Below are 22,576 nucleotides of genomic sequence, written 5' to 3'. Positions count from 1 at the left end.
AATTCTCTTCCAAGTGCCTTATGGATTGAATCAAAGGATGTCTCCAAGGCAGAATTCCTCTTTATTTTGCAGTGTGCCAGCACTGTGTTGCTTTGATTTAGTTCAGGCAAATGAAGCCAAGAGAGAATTTGCAGCAGAGGATTGCTAGGTGACCAGCTGGATTCAATTTACCTTTGGGACTGAAGGGAAGGGCTATATTGGAGCTGCTTTCATTTCTCCTTTCTGCTGCTGTGGGAAGAAAAGGCCCTCTACCCGTGGACCATCCTTTGTGGGGTTAGGCTGCCTTGTCTCTGGCTTTCAGTGTGTTTTGTCTTAGGTAAATGGGGGGACTCCTAAGGAAATGGTTTCTACAAATTGCTGCTGCAGTCTTTACCACAGAGAACTTTTCTCCAGAGTGTTTGTTGAGTGTTTGAAATAAACAGATTTATTTATTTATTTATTTATTTATTTATGATGACAGCAGCATTTAAAGGAATCCATAAAAGTCCTCTTCACGTCCCATTAGTTGGATTTTGCTTCCTTGGTTATTCTGCCACTTTGCAGGTGGTCCATAGAATCTTCCAGGGTTGTATCCACTACTTTTAAGAGCTGTCATATGTTTTTAATATTAGAATAATTCTGAAAAATCTTTCAGGCTTCTTTATGCACTTGACAAAGCAAAACTGGACACAACAAATTATCTTGTATTCTTAAAACCTCCAAATAGGCCCTTGATCAAGGAAGAACCTGCTTTGCATGATGCCGGGAAGAACCTGGAAGGGAAGCTGTTCTAGCTAATCAAAGGAGAGTCCCAGCCAGCAATTTGTTGTGTGGGATGTTTTTGTGAGGATACTATAGTGCTAGCTTTGGAATGCTGCATATTCATGTTGGACACTTTTTGTTGCGTTGCAAATAGAGGTGAATAAAATCTGAAAGTTTAACTCAGGTCAGCTAAGATGAGGCTGGTGCAGGTGCTTCCTGGACTCAGCTAGGTACTACAGTTCACAAGGGGTGCATACTTGTGGCCTTGGATAGCTGGGTTGTGATCAGCATTTAAAAATTCTTTAAATGGGTTTCTCCTTGGATGTGTTCAACTGTATTATTGCTGTGCTTCAGAACTACTACCATGGGTTGATTGTCCTCAAGCAGTTGGGCTCTTCATATAGCCAAGTGAGGAGTGTTAGAAATAAGTGTTGTAGGATCTGCTTTTAGCCAAGCTGAAACTGTGGGTTTCAGTCTTGACTCTCAAGCCAGTGTGGGCAGGTACTTAAGAAGAACAAGAGATGCCATGAGCAGCAGAGAATGGGGCATCTGATCATCATCTTCTATTCTCCGGAATAAAGACCTGTTCACGTTCCAGACCAATGCAAAATGGGGATTCTCTGGGCCCCTGGCAGAAGGTAGATAGCAGCTCAGGAAGTATTGGGAGACCTTAAAGAACAGTCCTTAGCTATTTAATGCAGTCCCTGGAAGGCAGAGGAAAAGGCAGACTGGGGTTCTCCCACCATGCACTGTGCCTTATGCCAGTCCTGACAACCAAAGCCCAAGGAGCAAAGAGGAGTTTGGATGGCCAGGTAGCCCTTGACTACCCGAGGGGGTGGAAAAAGCCAGGTAGGACTGGCTGTTCTCCATGAGGAAATGTATCAGCCTCTGTTCAGGAAAGAGAAATACAAGCTAGATGTTTGAGCTTGGGCTGAAGCCTGAATGTTAGCCATGCCTACCTGTGACAGCTGATGATTCATGAGCAGCTGCTTTGGGTTTTTCTCTCTGTGGTAAGAGAGCATGTGCAAAGACAAGAGGCCAAAACCCAAGACAAAACAGTCATGCTAGCCAAAAACCACCTGGACTCTTTCTGTCCTGCAGATAGGGAAGTGATGGCTTTGGGGGTTACATGCCAAGGGCTTTTGAGGCCCAGGTTAGAGAAGAGCCTGGGGCCAGTTCCACAAGGCTCCATACTCTTGGCTTGGTTTGACTTTGTGATTACTTCCAAGAGGGTTGAAACGTAACTGGTGAAGCTGACCCAAGTGCAGCTCTGGCAGGCATAACACCAGGGGGTGACTTGGACACTGATTCCTCCCTTCTGCTGGGATCTGTTGAGGTACACAAGGTTGGGAGGGGGAGGATGGGACAGGATGACAATTGTGCCAGGAAATAAGGAGTTGACTTGGATGCTTCCTCTGAAAGAGGAGGTGATGGGAAAGACTCTGCAGTTCAGCTAGAAGAGCACTAGCAGACGTGAGTTTTCATGCAGTTGCTTAGTGTCCATCTCTAAGCACTCCTCACAAGTCAGTGCCCTGAAACCTCATGCTTCCCTTCTTGGAGGTGGGGAAAGGCTTTTCATTCCCATATTGTGGGTGGGAACAGTTGCAACATGACTTGCTTGCACAAAGTTGCAAGGTTGAGTTGGTGGCAGTTCAGATCTTCAGACCCCAAGCTTTTGCCTTGACTGCCAGTGCCTCTGTCCTCTCTGTCCATGGCCGTACAGATCTCTTGATGTTCTCTCCTACCGCTAGTTTAGATTGGGGCTGTGTCTAGTTGTTGTGCAGACTGCTGGGTTGTGGCAGAGATTGAATCTCTTCCCCTCCATTTTGCCTCTATGGGAAATAAATGGCTAGGTACAGTCTCATGGTGGCCCTAATTCTTGTTGCAGCAGCCTGATTGTTACCTGAAGGGAGCCATGGCCCCAAAACGCAAGGCAGCTACCAAGGCTCAAGCAGTAACCAAGGGCAAGAAGGTGAAGCCAGAGCCAGAGCCAGAAGTGGACAGCTTCCACTCCACTGTGGAGGCACTGAAGAGAGCACCCAAGGAGAAACTTAAAGCCAAAATTGACTCTGCCTGTTATCTGAGCCGTGCCAGTGATGCCCAGGTAAGAGGGGGGTTACCTAGATTCATGTTCCCCTCTGGCACAGTCAGGGGTCAGAGACCCCTTTCTGCTTCACCTGGCTAGATGTTGTCCTTCAGAGGGCTTCTTTCTGCCCTGGAGTGGGAGCTCCCTCCCTTGGAGAACTCTGGCTTTGCATTCCTGGGGGCTTTCACTCCATGTGAATCTAGAGGCACGTTGGCAAAGCTGACAGTAGGCTGCTCCCCTTCTGCCCAGCAAAAGCCCTGTCAGCTCACCTTTCTCCTCAGGACAGGCCTGGGGGACCCCTCCCTGTTAGACCCCAGGGCAGTGCAGTGTCCATCCTCACTTGCACTGAGTGGATGCCATGGTACTTTGGGTTTAGATTCATGAAGATTATGAGTGCACGCTGAACCAAACCAACATTGGGCACAACAACAACAAGTTCTACATCATCCAGCTTATTGAACAGAATGGCACCTACAGCTGCTGGACCCACTGGGGCCGTGTGGTGAGTATTTTCCCAAGCACCTGCCCCTTCCATGTGGCAGGGCCTCCCCTGCCCACCCATCAGGGGAATCACCTGTCTGTGACCAGGAGATTTCTATTAGGGGTGATGCAGTCTTTGCCCACCCGTGCCAGTACTGGGGTGTTAACACTTGTCCAGCAATTGGTCTCTATGGTGCTGGCAGCTCCTTTAATTTGGGTCCTGGGTGCTTAATTAACAGGTTTGACATGCCAGGTACTTGTACCTGCAAAATAGAATTCTTCCTTGAACTTCTTTTTCAGCTCCCAGTTTCTCCTGGCTGTGTCTGCAGAGCTGGCTGCTCACCTGTCTTGGTTCCCATCAGATAATGCTAAAGCCACCACTGGGTTGCTTTATCCTGTGGGACTGACCATGGCTGAGTCTTTCCAGATTTGCATCTGTTGTTCTTTTTCCCCACGCAGAGCTCATCTCGTGGGCCATGAGTTTTGGAACCTGTCCTGGATAATTGTATTGGCAGGGAAATTACGCTCTCCGGGAAAGGAGAGGGATAAGTGTTGAGTCACACATCGTGATTCGACCTCTCATCCTCTTGCCTTCCCCCATCCTTAGAGGCAGATCATGGCACTGTCATTCACCTCCCCCCGAGAGATCACTGGCATTGGCCCACAGTCACCAACAAATCAGGCCCTTGGCCGCTGAGATAACACCCCCAGGAGTTTTGGTCAGAGGGGATACAGCATGTTCTTCCCACCCCTCCACACAGACCGGGAGAGAGGGGCCAAAGCAGCAGACTGTTTTGCCGAGGCACAGGAGGGACTGCAGTGGGGGAGTTGGCTGCCTTCCTTATGGCAGTCACAGCCTGGTTGCTTCAATGGTGAGCTCTGCTAAGCAGGGACCCTCATGAGCTTAGCACCCTGCTGTGGGGAAGAAGGGGGGATAACAGACATATGGCTGCAGTGCTAGCCACGAGTTGTTGCTTTGGATCTATTGCCTCAGGCTAGGAACTCCCTTCTCAGGCAGAAAAGTTGCTGCTGCTGCCACCAGAGAGACAGTTGCAGCCCAGGCCATTCATTGTCATCATGAATGCTGCTTCTCTGAGTGCCTGGAGCCCAGCTGCCTCAGGGGGTTGGGTGCACATGCCCATGAGTGCTGCGAGATTCCCCCACCTCATCAGCTTGCCCCCTCTTGCAGGCCAAACCATGCTGCTTGCTAATGCGTGAGTCATTTCCAGGCATGCTTGACACATTGCCAGGAGCCCTCAGGCCCAGTTTCTTGAGTTTTCAGAGCTCTGGTTGCAGTGTCTTTATGGGTGCTGTTTGAACTCCCAAGTAGAAGGGGCCTAGCTGGCCTGTCCCGACAATTGAGTAAGACAATGAAGAAAAGCATGCAGTTGCCAGGTGGTGGTTGGGGCAGGGTCAGCCGGGTTTGGCCCGAGCATTGCATTTCCAGGCATTTGAAGGGTTTTTCATTTGAAACCATAGCTTTAAGTTTGCAGCTCTCGTAGAGTCCAGGTTTGGTCTTGGCTTTTTTCTGGAGCCTCCCAGGGAGCTTAGCTGGGTGTCTTGAAGCTAGGCCCCACCCTTAGGAAGGCTTTGCTTTGTCTGCATATTGCCTTATCCTTGCCCCACAGTAGTAGGGTGACTGTCTGTCCCAGCTGGAAATACAGGACATCTCTTCCTCCTTCCCTTCCAAGTCAGTTGCAGGGAGAGGTAGAGGTGAAGCGGCATGCTGTGACAGGTGACCTCCCTGGCTGCCTTCCTGGGGAACTGTGCTGCTGGACCATGCCCTGCATCCAGGACTAGCCTCCAAAATCTGGGACTGTCCTGGGAAAAAACAGGATGGTGGTCACGCTACTTGGCAAGGACTCACACGGGCACACACCGCCTCTCATAAGAATACACTGTCCCCCCCAGCATGGTCCCTTACCCTTTAGACCGAGTCATTTGTTCTCCCTGCTCAAATGGGCCCACTTTCCCTCAGCCTGAGTCTCCTGGTCTCTGCTTTCCTCTTTGTGATAGTTCAGGATGGGGCTGTGGGGAGCTTGCAGACAACTGTGGATACATGAATGCCGCCCTCATCCCCTATCAGAGGTAGGGAAAATTCACTTTTTCCCTCAAAGTAGCCAGAAAAACGGCACTAGAGCACAGGTGCGACTCTGAGGTGTCAGTTCAATTTTGGCAAAGCTAGAGATGCAGATGAGTCCAAAGCCAGCATGTGGGGAGCTATGTCTGCTGCAAGAGGTGCAGCAGGCAGCAATTCTGGGTCCCAGTGAGCAGTGTCACCTTGTTGCCCCGGTCAAGTGGGGAGTTGCATACTGGGTCCTGCAGTCCCCACAGGCTGCAGCCATGCATTGGACACAATGGTGCCTGTGGCTGCACAGTAAAGTTCAGCAGCCAGCCCCAGTCTAGGGGAAAGTCATGGGAAAAGGCAAAAGGAGACAGCTGAGCCTGACCCTGCTCCCTTCCGCCTCCTAGGGAGAGCCGGGCCAGTCGAAGCTCGCCAGCTTCCCTTCCCTGGAAGCAGCCAAGATGGACTTTGAGAAGAAGTTTAGAGAGAAGACCAAGAACAGCTGGGCCGAGCGGGAGAACTTTGTGGCCCATGCTGGCAAATACACGCTGATCGAGGTGCAGCCTGGGGATGAGAAGGGGGAAGTGTCTGTGAAGGTGAGCAGTGTACATGGGGGTGGGTTCACCAGCTGTTCCCACACTGGGTCAGCTGTGTTTGCCTGAGGCAGCATGGACCAGGGTGATGTGTGCCCAGGGCTTGCAGGGCTGGCTTGGCATCGTCAGAGAGGTGGAGAGCAGTATCCCCCCTCTCTCCCCCATCCTGCTATGCAGTCACAATGTGGGGCTGTATTGCCAAGGTCTTGCCACAAGTGTTGCTTCATCTTCTGTGGGAGCAACAGGGTGAGGGGGGGACTTCATCTGAACCACAATGCCTGAACAGGCACCTTTGTGGTTGGCTCTTAGTGCCACAGATCATCCCCATGGCTGCTGGAGTGAAGGACCCCTGTATCAGTGGTCCTGACTCCTTGGGCTGTTTCACAGCGGAGCTGGTCATCGCTGGGGAAGGCAGTGAGCTTAGGGGTGGAGTGTGTGTGGTGGTGGGGAGAGTCTTCCCCATGCAGCTAGGCTGCCTGGTCCCACTGGGTGCGTGGGAAATTCTTGCTCTCTGTGTGTGTGTCTGTGTCTGTGTGTGTGTGTCCAAAACTGCTCTTCTGCCAATCTGGCCCTGGGCTGTCTCCTGTCCTCCCCAGGTGGACAGTGTGGACGGAGAGAAGAGTTACTTGCAGAAGATACTACCCTGTACTCTGAATAAGGCCACCCAGGAGCTGGTGTCCCTCATCTTCAGCAACGACATGTTCAAAGAAGCCATGCAGACCATGAACCTAGGTACAGCCTAGGGGAGTGGGCCAGGGTCCCCAAGGGGCCCCACACCCCAAAGGGGCGGGGCACTGCTAAAGGGTGTCATGAACTGTCCCTGGGGCCAGGCTGCTGCTTTGTAGCTCATGCTGCGGTGGGATGACGGGCTGTGATGCTGCCACCAATCAGCCAGGGCCAAATTCTGGCACTAGTGAGCCCACCCACAATGCCTAGAGCAGTGGTCTCTAAAGTGGGGTGCACAAGACGATCCATTGGGGTGCAGGAAGAAAATATTAGAACTTCTATTTCTATAAATGTACATATATTGGGGGTGCATGCTCAAAAATTTTTTACTTATAGGGGGTGTGTGATCAAAAAAGTTTGGAGACCACTCGCCTAGAGGGCCTGCATCACAGAGATGCATGATGTTTGGATATCCATTCAGGAGCTGTCTGGGACTAGAAGAGCTGGGGGCAGCTTCACACCAGATTGGGAAGCATAGGCCAGGGGGATGTTTGAAGGCCCCCAAAGCTGGAACTGGAGGGTTACTGAGGTCAGGATGAGATGAATTAAACTGAGACACTGCTCTTTCCTCCATGCCTCAGAGGAAGGAGTCTGCAGTGTAGGCCCCTCAGCTGGGAGGCTGGTGGAAGTTGGAGGGATCCTAGGAGCTTCTCTCATGTGGCAGAGAAACTCCCAACCTTTGCAGGCTGCTGGGGAGATGTCAGGGCTTCTGCCTGATCTCAAGAGCTTGTGCAAGTCATTCGCCAGCAGAAGCGTGTGAGGTGGGCGTGGGTGGAGCACTCGGGCCCTGGCTGACTGTTGACTCATGCCATACACCTGTGGTTGCTTGCCTCCTGCAGATGTGAAGAAGATGCCGCTGGGGAAGCTGAGCAAGCAGCAGATTGCCAAGGGCTTTGAGGCCCTGGAGGCCATTGAGCAGGCCCTGCAGAAACCGTCCCAGCCTTCCGGGCAGCTGGAGGAGCTGTCTTCCCACTTCTACACTGTCATTCCCCACAACTTTGGGCGGACCCGACCGCCTTCCATCAACACACAGGAGGTCCTCCAGGCCAAGAAGGACATGCTGCTGGTAAGAGCCCTCTCCATGGGTGGGATGACCTCCCCCACATCTCCCACAGGTTTGCAGCCTGGTCTCTGTCCAGTCGAATAGGGGCTGCCTTGCAGGAGGTGTCAGTGGTTTGTATGGTTTAGAGGAGGGCAAACTCATGCAAGGCTGGATTGACTGGGGGACAGGGAGTGTGGCATCACCTGGTATGAGGGGAACCCTTTCTGCCCATGGCTGTTCTTGTGCCTACTGCCCAGTGCTCTCTGCAGCTGGAAGTGTCATTGGCTTCTTTGCTTTCTGGTCAGAGTCAGGAAGCACAGTCAGTGCAGGAAAGAGGCTTGGAAATAGCTATCCAGAGACTGCCCTGAAGCTGCAGTGTCCTCTCTTTGCCTGCATGCGTCTTTTGCTCCTTCAGGAGACTGGCATGTTGGGAAAGCAGCTCTGCCAGCACCCCAGTGTGGAATTTTTACCAACTAGTCTGCTGCTCACTGCTCTGTGGGCTGTGGCAGTAGGGACCAGCACTGCCAGGCTCCTGCCCCCAGGCCCCAGCCCTTTCCACCAATGTGTTCAGGAAAAACTTCTCTGTGAGCCATCAGGAGTGTGGTGCCATTTCCTCTTTAGAGAGAGCCTCCTGTGAGGAGCTCTGGGACACATATGTTTCAGCTGGGTTGCGTGAGGTACTGGGATAAGTGATGGCCAAGGAACCCCAAGGATTGCTGTTCCCCTTTCCCTAAAGATGCCCTGCTGTGTGCTTCCAGAGTAAAGCTCAGGCTGGGTCTCTGCCTTGGTAGGTGCTGGCAGACATTGAGCTGGCTCAGAGCCTGCAGGCACAGAAGAAGGAGGAGGAGAAAGAGCAGGTGAAGATTGAAGTTCCACATCCACTGGACAAGGACTACGCACTCCTGAAATGTGAGCTCTCCCTGCTGGCGCCGACATCCAAGGACTACCAGGTACAGTGGCAGCTGTCCCCGTACCAGCAGGTGTAGGCAGCAGTTTGAGAGGAGAAATGTTAGCCCAGGTTGAGAGGAGCTGTGGGCATGGCTCAGGACAGGGTAGGAACACAGAGATCTGTGGGCCCCAGGAGCGCAGCAAGGATGTCTTCCCTTTTACGTGTCCATGCTGGTCCTTAGAGGCCCCCCTTCCCTCCCATGAAGCCCTCCCATTGGCTATGCTGAACCTGGAAACCTGGTAGCTGCTTCCTACCAGGGCACAATTCAGCTCTGTAGACAACTATTCAATGGGTGCCCTCCCCATCCAGCTCTGAGAGCATGGCTGAGGGGACCTCCAGGGAGAAGCTTGAGGATGTGGTGGGCAACCTAGGGGTGTGGGCCCTAGTAGTGGAGCTGATGGTCAAGTGTAGGGGGAGGCACAGCCTGGATAATCCCTTTTTTGGGGAGCAGCCAGTGGGTGCATGGGGAAGGGTTGTCTGGGTATTGAGGGAGCAGATGGCTGGTTTAGGTGTGTCCAGGCCTTCACCAGCACCCGGCAGAAAGACCTGCTCATGTGGGGCAGAGACCAGCTCCTGGCCCCTAGCTGAGAAGATACACATGGATCTTTGTGCTGGGGGTGGCTAGGGCTGTACCCCAGGATTCACTCTATTCTCCTGCAGGTGATCCAAACCTATATCGAGAAGACTGGTTGCACCTACCACAACCTCAAGATCCTGAACATCTGGAAGGTCGACCGGGAGGGGGAGGTGAGGGGTCTGCAGAAGACCACTCAGAGGCTGGTTTAAGAGAACTTGGAGCCTTGCTCACACACTGGGAGCAAATAGGAGCTTGTGGGATGCAGAATGTGCCTGGGAATTGGTTGCTGAGAGCTGATCACCCTGCCACACAGCCATTGCTAACATGGAAACAGGTCCAGCACTGCTGGAAGCTCTCAGGGTGACAGCTGAACATCTGCATCTGTTGTGTTAATCACAGACTGTCCTGGGTCTTGCTGGTCTGGTGCTTGCAGCTGTGGTGTCCAGGAGAGCTCTGTCTACCCAAGGGCTCCCAGCACTGCTGGCACCAGTGGGTTTACCTGGCGAAGGCAACTTGGGGTAGGTGGGTGTTTGGAAAGTGTCCTGTGTGTGGCAGTCTGGATACAATCTCAACTAATGGGGCCCTGAAGCTTCAGCTTTCCCCTTGCTGCCTGAAATGGGTCACTCATCCTGCTGGTGCTCCTCTCCATACTTGCTTTTTGTGTCCTACCTGGTGAGCAAGGACCCAGCCCTTCTACCTGCTCTGACTTTTTTTTATCTATATTTTGGAGGAAAAATGTATTCCAGGTCAAATTAGTCAGGTGAGTTCTAAATCCTTCCAGTTGAGCAAAACTCAATCATTCAAACGCCATATGTGGTGCTATAAATGGCTAGTATCCTCCACCCCAGACTTTTCAGCCTGGGGCTTCATATACTCCCAAATCCAATGGCAGGCATCCTGCGTTCAAGCCTAAGCCCAGAGGTTTAGGGCTCAGATGCCCCCGAGTCTCAGCTGCCCTCAGCCGAACAGCTGCAGGAGCAAGCTAGGGAAGAGTCTTCCATTTTCATAAAGTCAGCATGTAACCGAGACCCTCCCACTGGGAAGCTGGCCTGTGAGAAGCTAGTTACAACAGTGTAGGGCGACCTGTCTGCAGTGCATTTGGACAGGGGTGCACCCTCCGCTACACAATTCCATTTAAATCTATCTCTCCTCAAGTCCCTTTTTCTTTTTGGAAAAAAACCCACCTGTGTGTGTGTATAAATAACTGTACCTCCAACACTCTGCCAAGAAGCCCCTGTGGCTCACTTGGCAGATCAAAGCACTCTTTGACAGTTAAATCATTAAAAACCCATTGCACAGTTCACAGCACATACCCATGTACCCATCTCCATACCCCAACCCACTTCGCTCCCCAGAGGGCCTGCCCATGTAAAAGTCTATGCCAGACCCCTCTCTACCAGATGAGGTCTGCCCTTTTTTTCTGTCATCCTCTTGTCTTCCTGTAGTACCTTGGCTCGGGTACCAGACCAGTGCAGTTGAGCTTAGTTCACAGCCCTGACTCTGCCTGGAACTGAGGGCTGCTCCTCTCTGTTGCCACAGGGTGAGCGGTTCAAGGCCCATGAGAGCCTGGAGAACCGGCGCCTGCTATGGCATGGCACCAACGTAGCTGTCATTGCTGCCATCCTGAAGAGTGGTCTGCGCATCATGCCACACTCAGGTGGCCGTGTGGGCAAGGGGCTCTACTTCGCTTCAGAGAACAGCAAATCGGCAGGATATGGTAAGGCTCTGGTTCCCCCAGGTTCCCCCAGCTGAGTGCAACTCCCCCAGGGCCTCCTCCTGCTCCTGCAGTCTCGCTTCCCTCAGGGCTTGGGGGAGACTGGCAGCATTCTCGGGCCAAGAATCTGTCCAGGGAGTGTGGTGCTGTCATTGAAGCCTCCATTTACTGTTGGAGGTTCAGTCCACTTGGCTGGGTTGAGTTGGACATTGCAAGTGATGGGGTAAGAGGCCCTTATCAGCCAGAAGGGAGGGGAGTCCTCCCTTGTCTCCCTTCACTCTACTTGAGTCCTTGAAAGCAACCTATGCAAAGAAGTCTCGGGGAGCACAGTGAACGGATGAGAGCAGAGCCAGGGAGCTGGATGGCAGCCTGGCAACCAGCAGCCTTTGTCTCACTGTACCCCCTCTCTCCCCTAGCCTCATGACATTCTGCAGTCACCCCCATTCTCAGCCCAGACTCCTGCCTCCTCTTGGCAAGTGGGGTAGGACAGGGTTGGCCCTCAGTGCCAATTCTCCATCAGCCAGGAGGAGGCTACTACAGAGCACTGATCTCTTCTTCCTAGCAGATGCCAGTTATGTGGAGGGCCAAGAGGGCAAATGGAGCCTTGTGTGCCCTAAGGAGAGGTAAGCTGGGCACAGGAAACCACCTACAGCCAGGACCCCTTTTCTCAGCCCTGTTGTCTCCCTGCAGTGCGCTGTACTTCCAAGCAGATTGGGATCATGTTCCTGAATGAGGTAGCCCTGGGCAAGGAGTATCGCATCATGCAGGATGATCCCTCGCTGTGCAAGCCTCCCGCCAACTACAACAGCGTGATCGCCTGCGGCAAGACTGAACCGGGTATGCCCACAGCTTCCCAGTCTGCTCTTCCAGCTGGCCATCCTTGCCAGCTTATGGGTAGAGACATAGGGACAGGGCAGTATGGAGGTGATAGGTTGGCATCTGGGTGGGGGCTCAGTAATGGAGATGGGGCAGTTAGAGTGGAAGGGGGCTGGGGCAGGCATTGGGCTGTGAGACCTAGAACAGGACCTAGGGGGGAGCCAAACCTGAGTGGGGGTGATGGAGATGGGACTGAAGATGGAACAAGGAGGGGGGTGAGGTTCTTATGCACTAATCCCGCCCCATCCCCAGACCCTGCTTATGACCAGGAACTGATCATAGATGGGAAGAAGGTGCTGGTGTCCCAGGGGCCACCCATCACCGTGGCCCAATACCAGGACTCCTTCTTCTCCCAGAGTGAGTACCTGATCTACCAGGAGAGCCAGTGTCGCATCCGCTACCTTGTCCAGCTCCACTTCTGAGTGGCTTCCCAGGGGCTGGGACCACCTGGAGCACCGTGGGCAGGAGCCTTCCTCACTGGCATTGATGGCACTGATGTCCCTGGCAGCAAGGACACGTTGCCAGAGCCTGTTGCCTGCTGGCTCCAATGGGTCCTGCTGGCCGGGATGAAGGGCACGCTGGTGTGTGCTGCATGATGTGCCCCAAAAAGGGGGAATCCTACTGTGGGAGATCACAGCTCTGGTGCCTGAGCCAGGTAAAATCTGTGGAGCAACGGTGGGCCCTGGGCTGGGAGCCAATGCCCTCAGGACTTCTGTTACTATAAATAAAAGTCTATGCCATTGCACTCCTGCCTGCCACTCACATTGGATGCTGGAGAAGGGCCCCAGTCTGGGCTCTGAGGCAGCACCATGGACCCAGTCCTGTCCCATGGGAGTGCCCAAGCACCTCTGTGCACACCCCCTTACCTGCCCAGCAGGAAACAGACCTAGAGTGGCCTCTTTAGAGCTCCAATACCCAGGGAGGACGCAGTGGAGGGGAATTCCCCTGGGAAACAGGCCAAATGTGAGAACTCATGGTGGTACCCATGAGGAAGGGTCCAAGCTGGGAGCAGCTGGCAGCGGGGTGTAGGGAGGGGGCTTTCCATTGGCTGGGAATGCAGGAGTCCCCACCTCCACAGACAGCTGCCAGGGAGGAAGGGGGAAGGCAGCTTGGGGTAGATGACACAGATGGGGCTATGGAGGTGGCAGAAAAGGTAGATAGAAGAAAGGCAGAGCAGGTGGCACCTTGGAGACTAGGGGAAAAGAGCCAACAAAGAGAGGTGGGAAGCTGGGGTCAGCACTGGGTTGGAGACGGGGTGTGCTAATCCAAGCACTGGTGGCAAGAAGACTAGCGAGAAACTTTCCCCTATCTATTCTGGGGTCTTGTGTGGCTCCCATGATTATAGCATCCCTGGCTCTTCCTGTCATGACAGAGAGGGCACAACAACAGCTTCCCTCTCTTCTTAACCTAGAGCAGTGATTGTGGGTTGGTGTTTGGGGCTGGTGCAGCTCTGTGTGGGGAGGGGGGAAAGTGTGGATATGAGGTGATGGCTGAGGCAGGCAGGGCTGTGTCTAGGTAAAGTTTTGACTCACAGAAGGAGTTGGGGTATAAGAGGTGCACACAGTAGGGTCTAGGGACCACAGGGCCATGCAGTGGCTTCTGGTGCTACCTGGGCTGGGATATGGCAGCTGGGTATTGAGCCTGGGAGAGCCCCTGACATAGATGGCATTACTGAGGCTGGGCCTGAGATACTGGTCCTCAGCCTGCTCATGCCTGGCAGGGGTAGAGGAGATGGCTTCTGCAGCGCTGGAGAGTCAGAGGCTGACAGCCTGATCCCACCGAAGCCAGGAGCTCCTTGGGACTGGGATTTTATACACAGCATCCCAGATGAGCATTTCTACACAAAGCTTAAAATGTATTTAAAACCCACACACCAATTACAATGGTCACCTGCTTGCTCCCGCGCACCCGTCCTCAGTCCTTTCCTAACACAGTCTCTTAGTTTTCACCATGCTGTTGGGGTTTGGGATTATCTCAGTCTCTGGCCCACGTAGATGCGGGGAGAGAGGAAGACAGGGCATAGGGACCATCTCTGAAGCACTTTCCTTCCTTCACAGTACTTGTGAGCTGATCTTGTGCTCCATTGTGTCTGTCCCCGAGCGCAGCTGTGGCATTCTGTCCCCAAGCTGTGACTCAGAACGTGCAGCTTCCAGCAGCCCCGGCCTGCACATCTGGACCTCACTGACATGCACTCTCCAGCCTGCTCCCAAGCCCCAGGCTTCAGTGGCAATAGTGCTGCTGGGAGCCACGTCCAGACAGGCACATTCACTACCCATACCCATACCTCTCCCTCCTCCTGCTCCATCCTCACTCCCACTAGCTATCCCTACCCTGGGCTGCCTGCAAAGTTCTGGCAGTCTTCCTCCATCAGCCCTGTCCCCCTTCCTGTGCTCTCTTGGTGCTAACTATGTAAAAAGGCATCCGAGAGGCCCCCAGCATGTGCTCAGAGCCCTCCTTTGCATCTGGGGCACTGACCTGAGCACAGCTATGCTTTGCTGGTAGTGCCCCATGCACTGCTGTCCATCAGTGCCACCCCCCCAGGCACTGAGTTGGCAGCAAGCTGTGCCTTGGGACTGCCATCAATCGCTTTGTTCTCCCACAGTATGACATCACTTACAATGGGAGCAAAATCCTGTCCAGCCCCAATGCCCTCCCCCCTTGTTATCCAAACCAGCCAATCAGCTTGCAGCATCCGTGGCCCACAAGCCAGTCAAATCCATCTTGAGAATAATGGACTCATTTAAAAAAAAAAGTGTAAACAAACTCCGTGTTCCAGTGTCAACAAGGAGCCTGGTTGGTTGACCGGAGGAAGGGGGAGTCCTCCCCGGCACTGAGGCTTTCCCCATGACTGGCTCCTGCCCATCAAACAGCTGTTCAAGCTTCTGATCTTTACCCAGGGGCTGGCCCTCCTTATTTGCTATGGAAATCAGGCATACTGAAGGGGCCAAATTCTCAGCCCTGGTGTTGGCACTGCTTGATTGGACTTCAGGCAAGGAGCTTTGCTGCCTGAGAGCGACTGAGGATTGAGACCTGCTGTTTGATGCTTGCCAGCCCTCTCTACAAGAAGAGCCATCAGCTTCTGACTGGAGGCTGCCTTAACTGAAACCTAGACCTCTGGCCCTGTTGTCACGCTAGGCTCCCCCTCGCCCTGCTTCTCCATCCCTTCCATACCTTCAGGAGGGTTTGTTACAATTGCTGGGCCCAGCCCCTTGGGAGACATCATCCATCAGCCCTTGCTCTGAGCTGGAATATTTCTCCAGCCCTGTTTTGGGGGTGGGGAGGGACTGGTGGGGGCCCTTTCTCTGTCAGCTGTCTGCTATCAGCATGGGCATGGCATGAGCACTGGGCCCTGGCAGTATTTGGGCTGTCTGAGGAAACAGGAATCAGTGGTGGTTTGGGGGGGATGACAGGCGAAATGCATCCAGCAAGAGGCTCCTACCCTGGCTCTGCCTGTGGCTCCTGCAAAGCCAAGTCCTAGCAGGAACAGCCCCACTTCTGAGAGATGAAATCAACTGGCTGAGCCCAGCTGAGTGGGCTCCCTATGGCACTAGAGTTGGGCTGCTTGGAGTTCCTGTGGCTCTGGGCCATAAGAAGTGTCATTGGGCTTCTCTGGATCCCACTCTGCCACTGCAGGGTTATGCAGCACTTTGCAGGCATTAAGGAATTATATTTCCAGCCCAGACACCCCTCTCCCTCCCATAAGCTGGATCTTCTCCCCATTTCCCAGGTGGGGAAAGTGAGGCACATGGAGGGGAAGTAACTTGCCCAAGGTCATACAATACCTCAGGTGGGAATAGAACCCGGGAGTCCTGGATCCCAGGATAACTGTGGTGGTACTTTCATGCCCTTCCATTGTCTCTGGAGGCGTTAGTAGTCCTGGCCATCTCTCTGTCTGTGCTGGGAGTTTCCAAAGGGACCGGCAGTTCTTGTCCCTCCCTTCTGGGAGCTCCATTTCTGGGAGAGTAAGGGGAGGAGGATGTGGGGAGACACACAGCTCTCATAAAAAAAATCCAGCTCTTTTCTGACATCCCTGGCTGGGTGCTTCAGATCTCTCATCGCATTGGAAATCTTGCCCCTTTCTGTCCATAGGCTGCAGTTTTGGTACGCTGAGGAGGTCTGACATAGTGGTGGATGGGCTGGTAAGGCCCCCTGTCACACACGATGGGCCCCTCACTGGTCTGTTTTATGATTTGACCAGGCAGGTCCATATCCTGGAGCTGCTGTGCCACGTGCCCTTAAGGAGAGGGGAGCCTGGGGGACACTGTCCCTTAGCCCGAGTACCGGATGCCCTGCCTGGCTTGGGATGAGGGTGGAATTGCTTTGATCCCAGACCTCTTAAACTCTGTGAGGAGTTGTGGGGTTTCAAGGCCCTGGGACTGTGAGGTACTAGCATCCTGCAGCCAGGTCCTCTTCCCAGCCTGAGCCAGCTAATGGGGTCTTAGGTCTTAGGCCCTCCTGCTGCCCTGGTGGCTTACTGCTGCAGGGGCAACATGGCAGAAACAGGCCCTCGAGGAGAGGGTGACCCCTGGGCAGTGGGTTTCCCTGCCCAGAGCCACCCCTGTGTGGCTGTGGGAGTGCGAGGCTGTTAGGACCCAGCAGAATTCTCCATGTGAATGACAGCGCTTTAAAAGGCCAGGCGGAGACCTGGAGTGACAGCCTGTGCCATCCACAGCGCAGATCGGCAGCTGCCCGCAGCTTCCCAGCTCCTTTCCAAGGCTGGGGAGCAGAAGCTGATGCCAGACAGAGGTGCACTAGGTGGGCACAGCCCCACTGGGCAGATGCCTTGAGACCCTCTGGTGCTTCACTCACGACAGGTGCAGGAGGGCAGAAGAGCTTCGAATCTGCAAAGTGACTGGGCGTGTGGACAGCAGCTGCCAGCCCTTCATGCCAGGCAGTGGCCAAAGACATTGCTCAGTCACACTTACCTGTAGGACTGGGGCAAGGAGCCTGTAGTGCCCCCGAGTCCGGGGCAGGGAGGGGTCTGAGCCCCTGCAGCAGCTCACGGTCAGCAGGGGAGGACGAAGCCCCAGCCTGGCGGAGATGAGCTGATGAAGTCCCCAGCTGGTGAGGAGGCTTCGGGGACACTCCAGTCAGGTCAGTAACCTCCTCCCAGGACTTGGGGGTATGGGGCAAGCAGGGAGGGTGGGTGTCTTGCTAAATGGCTTGATGCTAGTCACCCCAATGCCCTGTGAGGGCTGATCCTCTTAGGTGCCCAGCACCCTCCCCAGTGCTCCAGTCTTCCTATGTAGCATGTTCCATGTGTCCAGGCTAGTAACCAAGGATCAGAGAGGGAGAGGCACTGGGGGGCACAGGAGAAGACGAAATTACCATGGGGCAGTGGCAAGGCAGGGAGAGGGGCTGGCACCGCTCTGGGCAGGTCTGTGCTAGGAACTTTGGCTGGTGCAGTAACATCAGGTGGGAGCAAGCCATCCTTTGAATGGTGCCTCTGTTTGGGAGTAGACCTGCTGTAGGCACAGGTGTCCAGAGAGAGGACTTACCTTAGCCAAGGCTGTGGGAGACGCTGTCCCAGTGACAGCACTGGAAACCCAGGTCTTCTGCTGCAGTGGCTGATGGGGCTTGCACCCAGCTCACGGAAGAGGAAACCAAGGCACAGTGTTGTGGTCAAGGTCACTCAGCCAATCAGTAACAGAGTTGGCAACAGGTTGCCTGGCTCCCAGATCTGTGCCCTGCCCTGCCATTCGCTTTGGTTTGCTGAAGGGGAGGCAAGGCAGGGACAGGAAAGAGGTAGCAGCAGCAGAGCTGGCTGCTGATAGAGCCGGACAGGGGGGATTCTGTGGCCCAGTTGCTGGCTGTGTTGGGGCCCCATTGGTGCACTGTGTAGTTTTGCAGAATGTGTGTCTGCAAGAGTGTGCTCATTGGTGTGCTCTGCAGAGCGAGCCCAGAATCTGGACCTATGAGACTGGCCACAAAAAAATGTTATGTGCCCTCTGAGACCCTGCTGCAAGTTGCTGGTACACGAGCTCTGAGTTAGAAATGGCTTGGTAAAAGGTGCCCAGACAGGCAGGAGGCTGTGGGTGCTTGGGTACACATTCACCACCTAATGAAGGAGACCCTCCCCAGCCTGGATCTTCATTGCTGCTGGGCATCCCTGACCATTCCCATCCTGCCTCGCTTCCTGCAGAGATGCTAGTAATGGTCTCACACCTTCCCCATAGCCCTGCTGCTCATGGCTCCTGTAGGGCTGAAATTACCTTCATCCACCAGAACTGGCTCTTTTGGTGGCCTGGCACTGCCCTCCAATCTGCAGCTGCTGCTTGGCACCCCATCCCCTGCAAGGCTCTCTCCAAATCCCCTGCCAGCCCTCAGCCCAGCTGGGTGCTGCCACTGCTGGGATCAAACCCAGTGTCCTCTGCCAGCACGAGGGATGCCTCAGGGGGCTGGCATGGTTTGACTCTGGGGACAGATTGGGCGATAGAGCTGGAGCTGTTCTAAGGGCACTGCTGATAGGGAGTTTGCTGGGCACTTGCAGCAAGGGGACCCATAGGCAAGCATGGCACTGAAGTGGTTGGGGAAAGGATGCTGGGAAAAGGCACTGTATCTAAGTGGGGGCTGAACTGACCCAGCAGTATGGGGCATGGATGCTACCCTTCCTGGCATGAATGCACACCCTTCCCTGGGGAAGATGGAGGTGTTATGGAGTGCTCTGGATGGGGGCTGGTGTGAGGAATATACCCTGTGCATGACAGCAAAGCTGCCCCTGGAGGGTTTTTCTGGCCTTGGTCCAGTTTCTCGCAGGCAAAGACCCAACAACAGTGACTGGTACCAAATGACCCGATGGCATCAGGCTCACCAGATGTTGGCACACCATGGATGATGCCCAGTCCAACTACATCAACTCTAGGCACTCAGAGGTGCAGGTTGGAGACTCAGGGGTGCGCCACCTTCAATCTACAGCTGCAGCCCAGCAGGGAGTCTTGGTTCCAGGGAGCACCGGCACTGCCTCTACTAAATGTGGCACATGAGGATTTGAGCACAGGGGCTATATCTGTCTGGACCAGGGTGCTTGCTTTGCAGGCTGGATGCAGCAGTTTCCCCAGCACTGCATTCACATAGGGGAATGGGGCATCACCAGCTACCAAGAGCAGGAGAGGTCTTCACTTTGCAGAATCAGAGCACTACCAGCCCTAAGAGCGCTGCATACCCCTGGGAGCTTGCTGGGACAGTTAGGTACATCCCTCCATCTGCCACTGGGGCTGGGAAGTGTCCTGCTACGCCCTGGTCTGCACCCATCCAGGGCCATTCATGTCCCCATCTGTTCGCTGCATGCATGTGGGGCACAACTGGGCACTCTGGACACCCTGTCCCATCCAAAGGTCATGGATTTTCGGATCCCAAATGTCCTGCTGGATCAGATGGAGCCACGACTAACCCCAGCCTCCTGCCCCAGATCCAAAGCCCTCTGCACACTTGGACTGGCTCTCAGACTAAACCAGAAGACATTTCATGTGCAGTGACACTGACCCCCTGGTCAAGCCAGCCCTCCAGACTAACCCATCACCACAGTTCTGACAGTCTGCTCTGCACTGACCTGCCACTCCTCTCCAGACCTGAACACTGCTCAGCCCTCTGAGCCCAACTTTCCCCCCAAAGCCTCCCCCAACCAGCCATTATGCAATTTACCCAAACCCAGTATGGCCTGCCTTGTTTCCCCTGCCCTGCCCTGTACTCTGCTCCAGATCATGCGTGGGACCTCAGAACCTCATGCCTCAAACCCTGCCTCAGCAGCACCCATGGCTATGAACACAGAGGGAACTGGCCCAGGATCTGAATCATGGAAATTCAAAGAATATGAGCAATGGGAGATCTCCCTCCAGAAGCTGTGCTAGAGCCACTGTCTGGTTTTGGAGCAGCTGATCAATGGGGAGAGAAAGGGAAAGGGGTCCAGGAGGGCATCCTGGAACAATCAGCTGGGAATTGAGCCCCTCCCTTATCATTGCTCAGGGGATGGATCTGAAAGCCAAGGGAAACAGGATAGCTAAGGAACGATTCTGAGAGGACAGTCCTTTCCTGCAGGGCTGCCAACTCCTGGTTTGGAGGGGGCTTGGGGTGATATTTCTATAGTGCTGCCATTACAGCTTCATGCACAGAGCTTTGGGAAGCACAATATTCTGAGTAGCGACCAGCAAAAAGCTGGGTTCTGGTTTGCAGAAAATGTCACCTTTTCTAAATTTGGTTTCAGCATGAAAATGTCTCCTCAACCAGGACCCACACTTCAGGTCATGCCCTGGACCCAGCAGCTGCTGGGTGAAATTGACATTCTGATGAGTTCTGTGGCTAATAGCACCTGTGAAATTGACATTCTTGTCAATTTCACAGACTTGCTGCAGGGGGCTCTGGGATGCCCAGCATCAGGGCAGACAGCATTTGGGGCTTTGTAACCTGGCAGCTTCTGATGGAAATTTGCCTTTGATTAGAAATTGTCCAGGCAGGTCAAAGGCTGAGCATCCATTGGAGACAGGCAGCACAGACAGGCTGCAGCATCAGATTTGATGTTAGGGCAGAAAAATGGCATGTTGAAGAGCCACAAAGCATCTGCATGGCTTATCTCAGCAAAAAACCACTTATCCTCCCCACCACCATGCCAGGATCCCCAAGTACTCACCAGCAGCAGTTCAGCCATGGTTACATGGACCAATTTTTGCTCAAGAACAGGCAGCAACTTTTTGATGTTTAAGTTAAAAATGGGAGAAAATAATGCTCCCTCTCGGAATTTAGGACATGCTGCTGTAGCCACTGGAGCAGATGGCAAAACTTGCATTGGCTTCAGCAAGGTCCTGAACTGGGAAGCTGCAGGTGATAGGGGTATGACTCCCAACCAGCCCATGTTTGCCATAAACTCCAACACAACTGGACCCTTGTGGATAGGTGAATCTTCCAGCTAGTTCTGCAGAGTTCATCTGAGCTGTCAGGGCCCAGTTGGGTGAGTTCATCTGGACACTGCTCCAACCTTGAAGTAGCAATTAATTTGCAAGCTGGCTCCTGAGGGGCTTGAAATGTCAGTGCCTCCTTGGCCACTTTCCAAGGCTGCCTGTGGATTTGTAGCCCTGCAGAGACCCTTGGAATGCATTTGATCCTTAATTGGGAAAGTCCACTTGGAGGAGCAGCCCAGATGAGTTTCCAGAAAAATTAAAGCTTTGTAACCTGGGCAGGGGGCTCCAACCAGCCCTGGATGCCTGAGGACAGGACTGGCTCAGCCCAGGATGTGCCCCGGCAGGCTAGGGGCAGTCAGAAGAGAGTGTGTAGAATTATAGATACAGCAGCAGCACAGCTGGATTTATTTTTAATTTCATGTCTCAAGATAAATTAGTCAAATCAGTTCCAGATTCCATTGACCGAGCAGAGCTCAGTCATTTGGGTCTATGTGATATTACCACCAGCAAGTATTCTGTCTCCTAGACTCTTCAGCTTAGGGCTTCAGATACTCCCAGATCTGTGGCAGGCATCCTACATGCAAGCCCCAAGCCTAGAGGCTTTGGGGTTCAGATGCCCCTGAGTCTTGCTTGCCCTCAGCCAAAAGGCCAAAGGAGCAAGCTAAGGAGAAATCCCCCATCTCCCTGAAATTGTGTGTAGCTGCGATCCTCCAGTTGGGAGGCTATAGTAGACTCTTGTAGGGGTTTCTGCCCACAGTGCAATAGACAAGTCTCCACCTCAACTATACAAAGCCATTCAAGGTTAGGGAGAAGTGAGCTCCCTTTCTCGGTACAGCAAATTTGAAGTGAGGATTGAGGACACACACACGCGCACATATGCCCTGAGTTCATTACCACGGATGCCCAGGGACGGCCAGGTCAGATCAGGCCGGGGTTCATCAGGGTTAGCATACTGTCTCCACCAGGACCCAGCATGAGCTGACTCAGAGTAGTGGAGGAAACCTCCTGACCCCCCAGAAGCTAATGACTGGTTTATGCCCAGAAGCATGAGCTGGAACCTCCCTTACATGCGTGCCTCTCATTTTAGAGCCTCTGGGTATCCTGGCTGCTTAGGAAGTGCCCAGTCCCTCAGTGACTCTTGCCTAATGCGAGGTCTTGGCAGGCTGCTGCACCTATGCATTTCCTGGGCAATGTGTGCCTGGTCTGGAATGGGGTTTCCCCTCCTTGCTGAGGGATTGCCCTCCTGGAGACCTCTTGGTTTTATACTGATGCTTACAGTCACTCTTCTCCAGACTTCATAGCCTTTATTCAGGGGTGTCAAACTGGTTTGCTCTCTCTATCCCCACAAGCTGGATTCTGACTGTGGGGGCTTCCTCATGGGCTGGATCTGGATGTGGTGATGGGGCATGCAATGCCAGGTAGCTGTGGAGGTTAAAGCAGCCATTGCCCCACAACTGCCAATGTGTCCCAATGGGTCTGTACCTTGGATTTTGGCAGTGCCACTCCCCCCCTCCCCCAATTCCCACCTCTTCTAGGAGCATGGCAGGCGAGGTGGCATGGCTTAATGTGCTGAATCCAGTGCATGGGCCATATGTTTGACTCCCCTCCTTTATAACTCAGTCTTTTCTCTAGTCCCCCTTTACTCATCTCCCAGACATCGGATGGGATCTGGAGCCAGGTACCTGTGAGTTACCAGTTTCACTCCAGCCTAGGTTGATTACTTAATGCTAAATAGCTTTGGTCAAACTAGACAGCTTGTTGTTCACTGGTCCCTGACGTGGGGGTCTACACCCCATTCTAAGAGCTTCAGCCATACAGTGCTCCCTCAGTGCAGCA

At 53.7% G+C, this 22,576-nt stretch overlaps 1 protein-coding gene across 4 annotated transcripts in view; it reads left to right on the top strand.

The window, feature by feature from the left end:
• Positions 1-12,599, top strand: part of PARP3 (poly(ADP-ribose) polymerase family member 3) — a 21,471-nt gene extending 8,872 nt beyond the window's left edge. For all 4 annotated transcript variants that reach the window (XM_019537084.1, XM_019537086.1, XM_019537085.1 and 1 more), the window contains exons 2-11: positions 2,630-2,845; positions 3,204-3,329; positions 5,780-5,968; positions 6,562-6,697; positions 7,531-7,757; positions 8,525-8,683; positions 9,343-9,429; positions 10,799-10,976; positions 11,664-11,810; positions 12,102-12,599. In XM_019537084.1, the coding sequence (XP_019392629.1) occupies positions 2,657-2,845; positions 3,204-3,329; positions 5,780-5,968; positions 6,562-6,697; positions 7,531-7,757; positions 8,525-8,683; positions 9,343-9,429; positions 10,799-10,976; positions 11,664-11,810; positions 12,102-12,271 (1,608 nt within the window). In that variant the 5' untranslated portion in view covers positions 2,630-2,656 and the 3' untranslated portion in view covers positions 12,272-12,599. The remainder of the gene's footprint in view (positions 1-2,629; positions 2,846-3,203; positions 3,330-5,779; positions 5,969-6,561; positions 6,698-7,530; positions 7,758-8,524; positions 8,684-9,342; positions 9,430-10,798; positions 10,977-11,663; positions 11,811-12,101) is intronic.
• The last annotated feature ends 9,977 nt before the right edge of the window (positions 12,600-22,576 follow it).

This window comes from Crocodylus porosus, unplaced genomic scaffold (genome assembly GCF_001723895.1).
Source record: "Crocodylus porosus isolate Cpor-Errol unplaced genomic scaffold, CroPor_comp1, whole genome shotgun sequence".
NCBI classification, from domain to species: domain Eukaryota; kingdom Metazoa; phylum Chordata; order Crocodylia; family Crocodylidae; genus Crocodylus; species Crocodylus porosus.
Note: the sequence above shows the minus strand (reverse complement) of the source record. Positions and strands in the feature narration are given on the sequence as shown.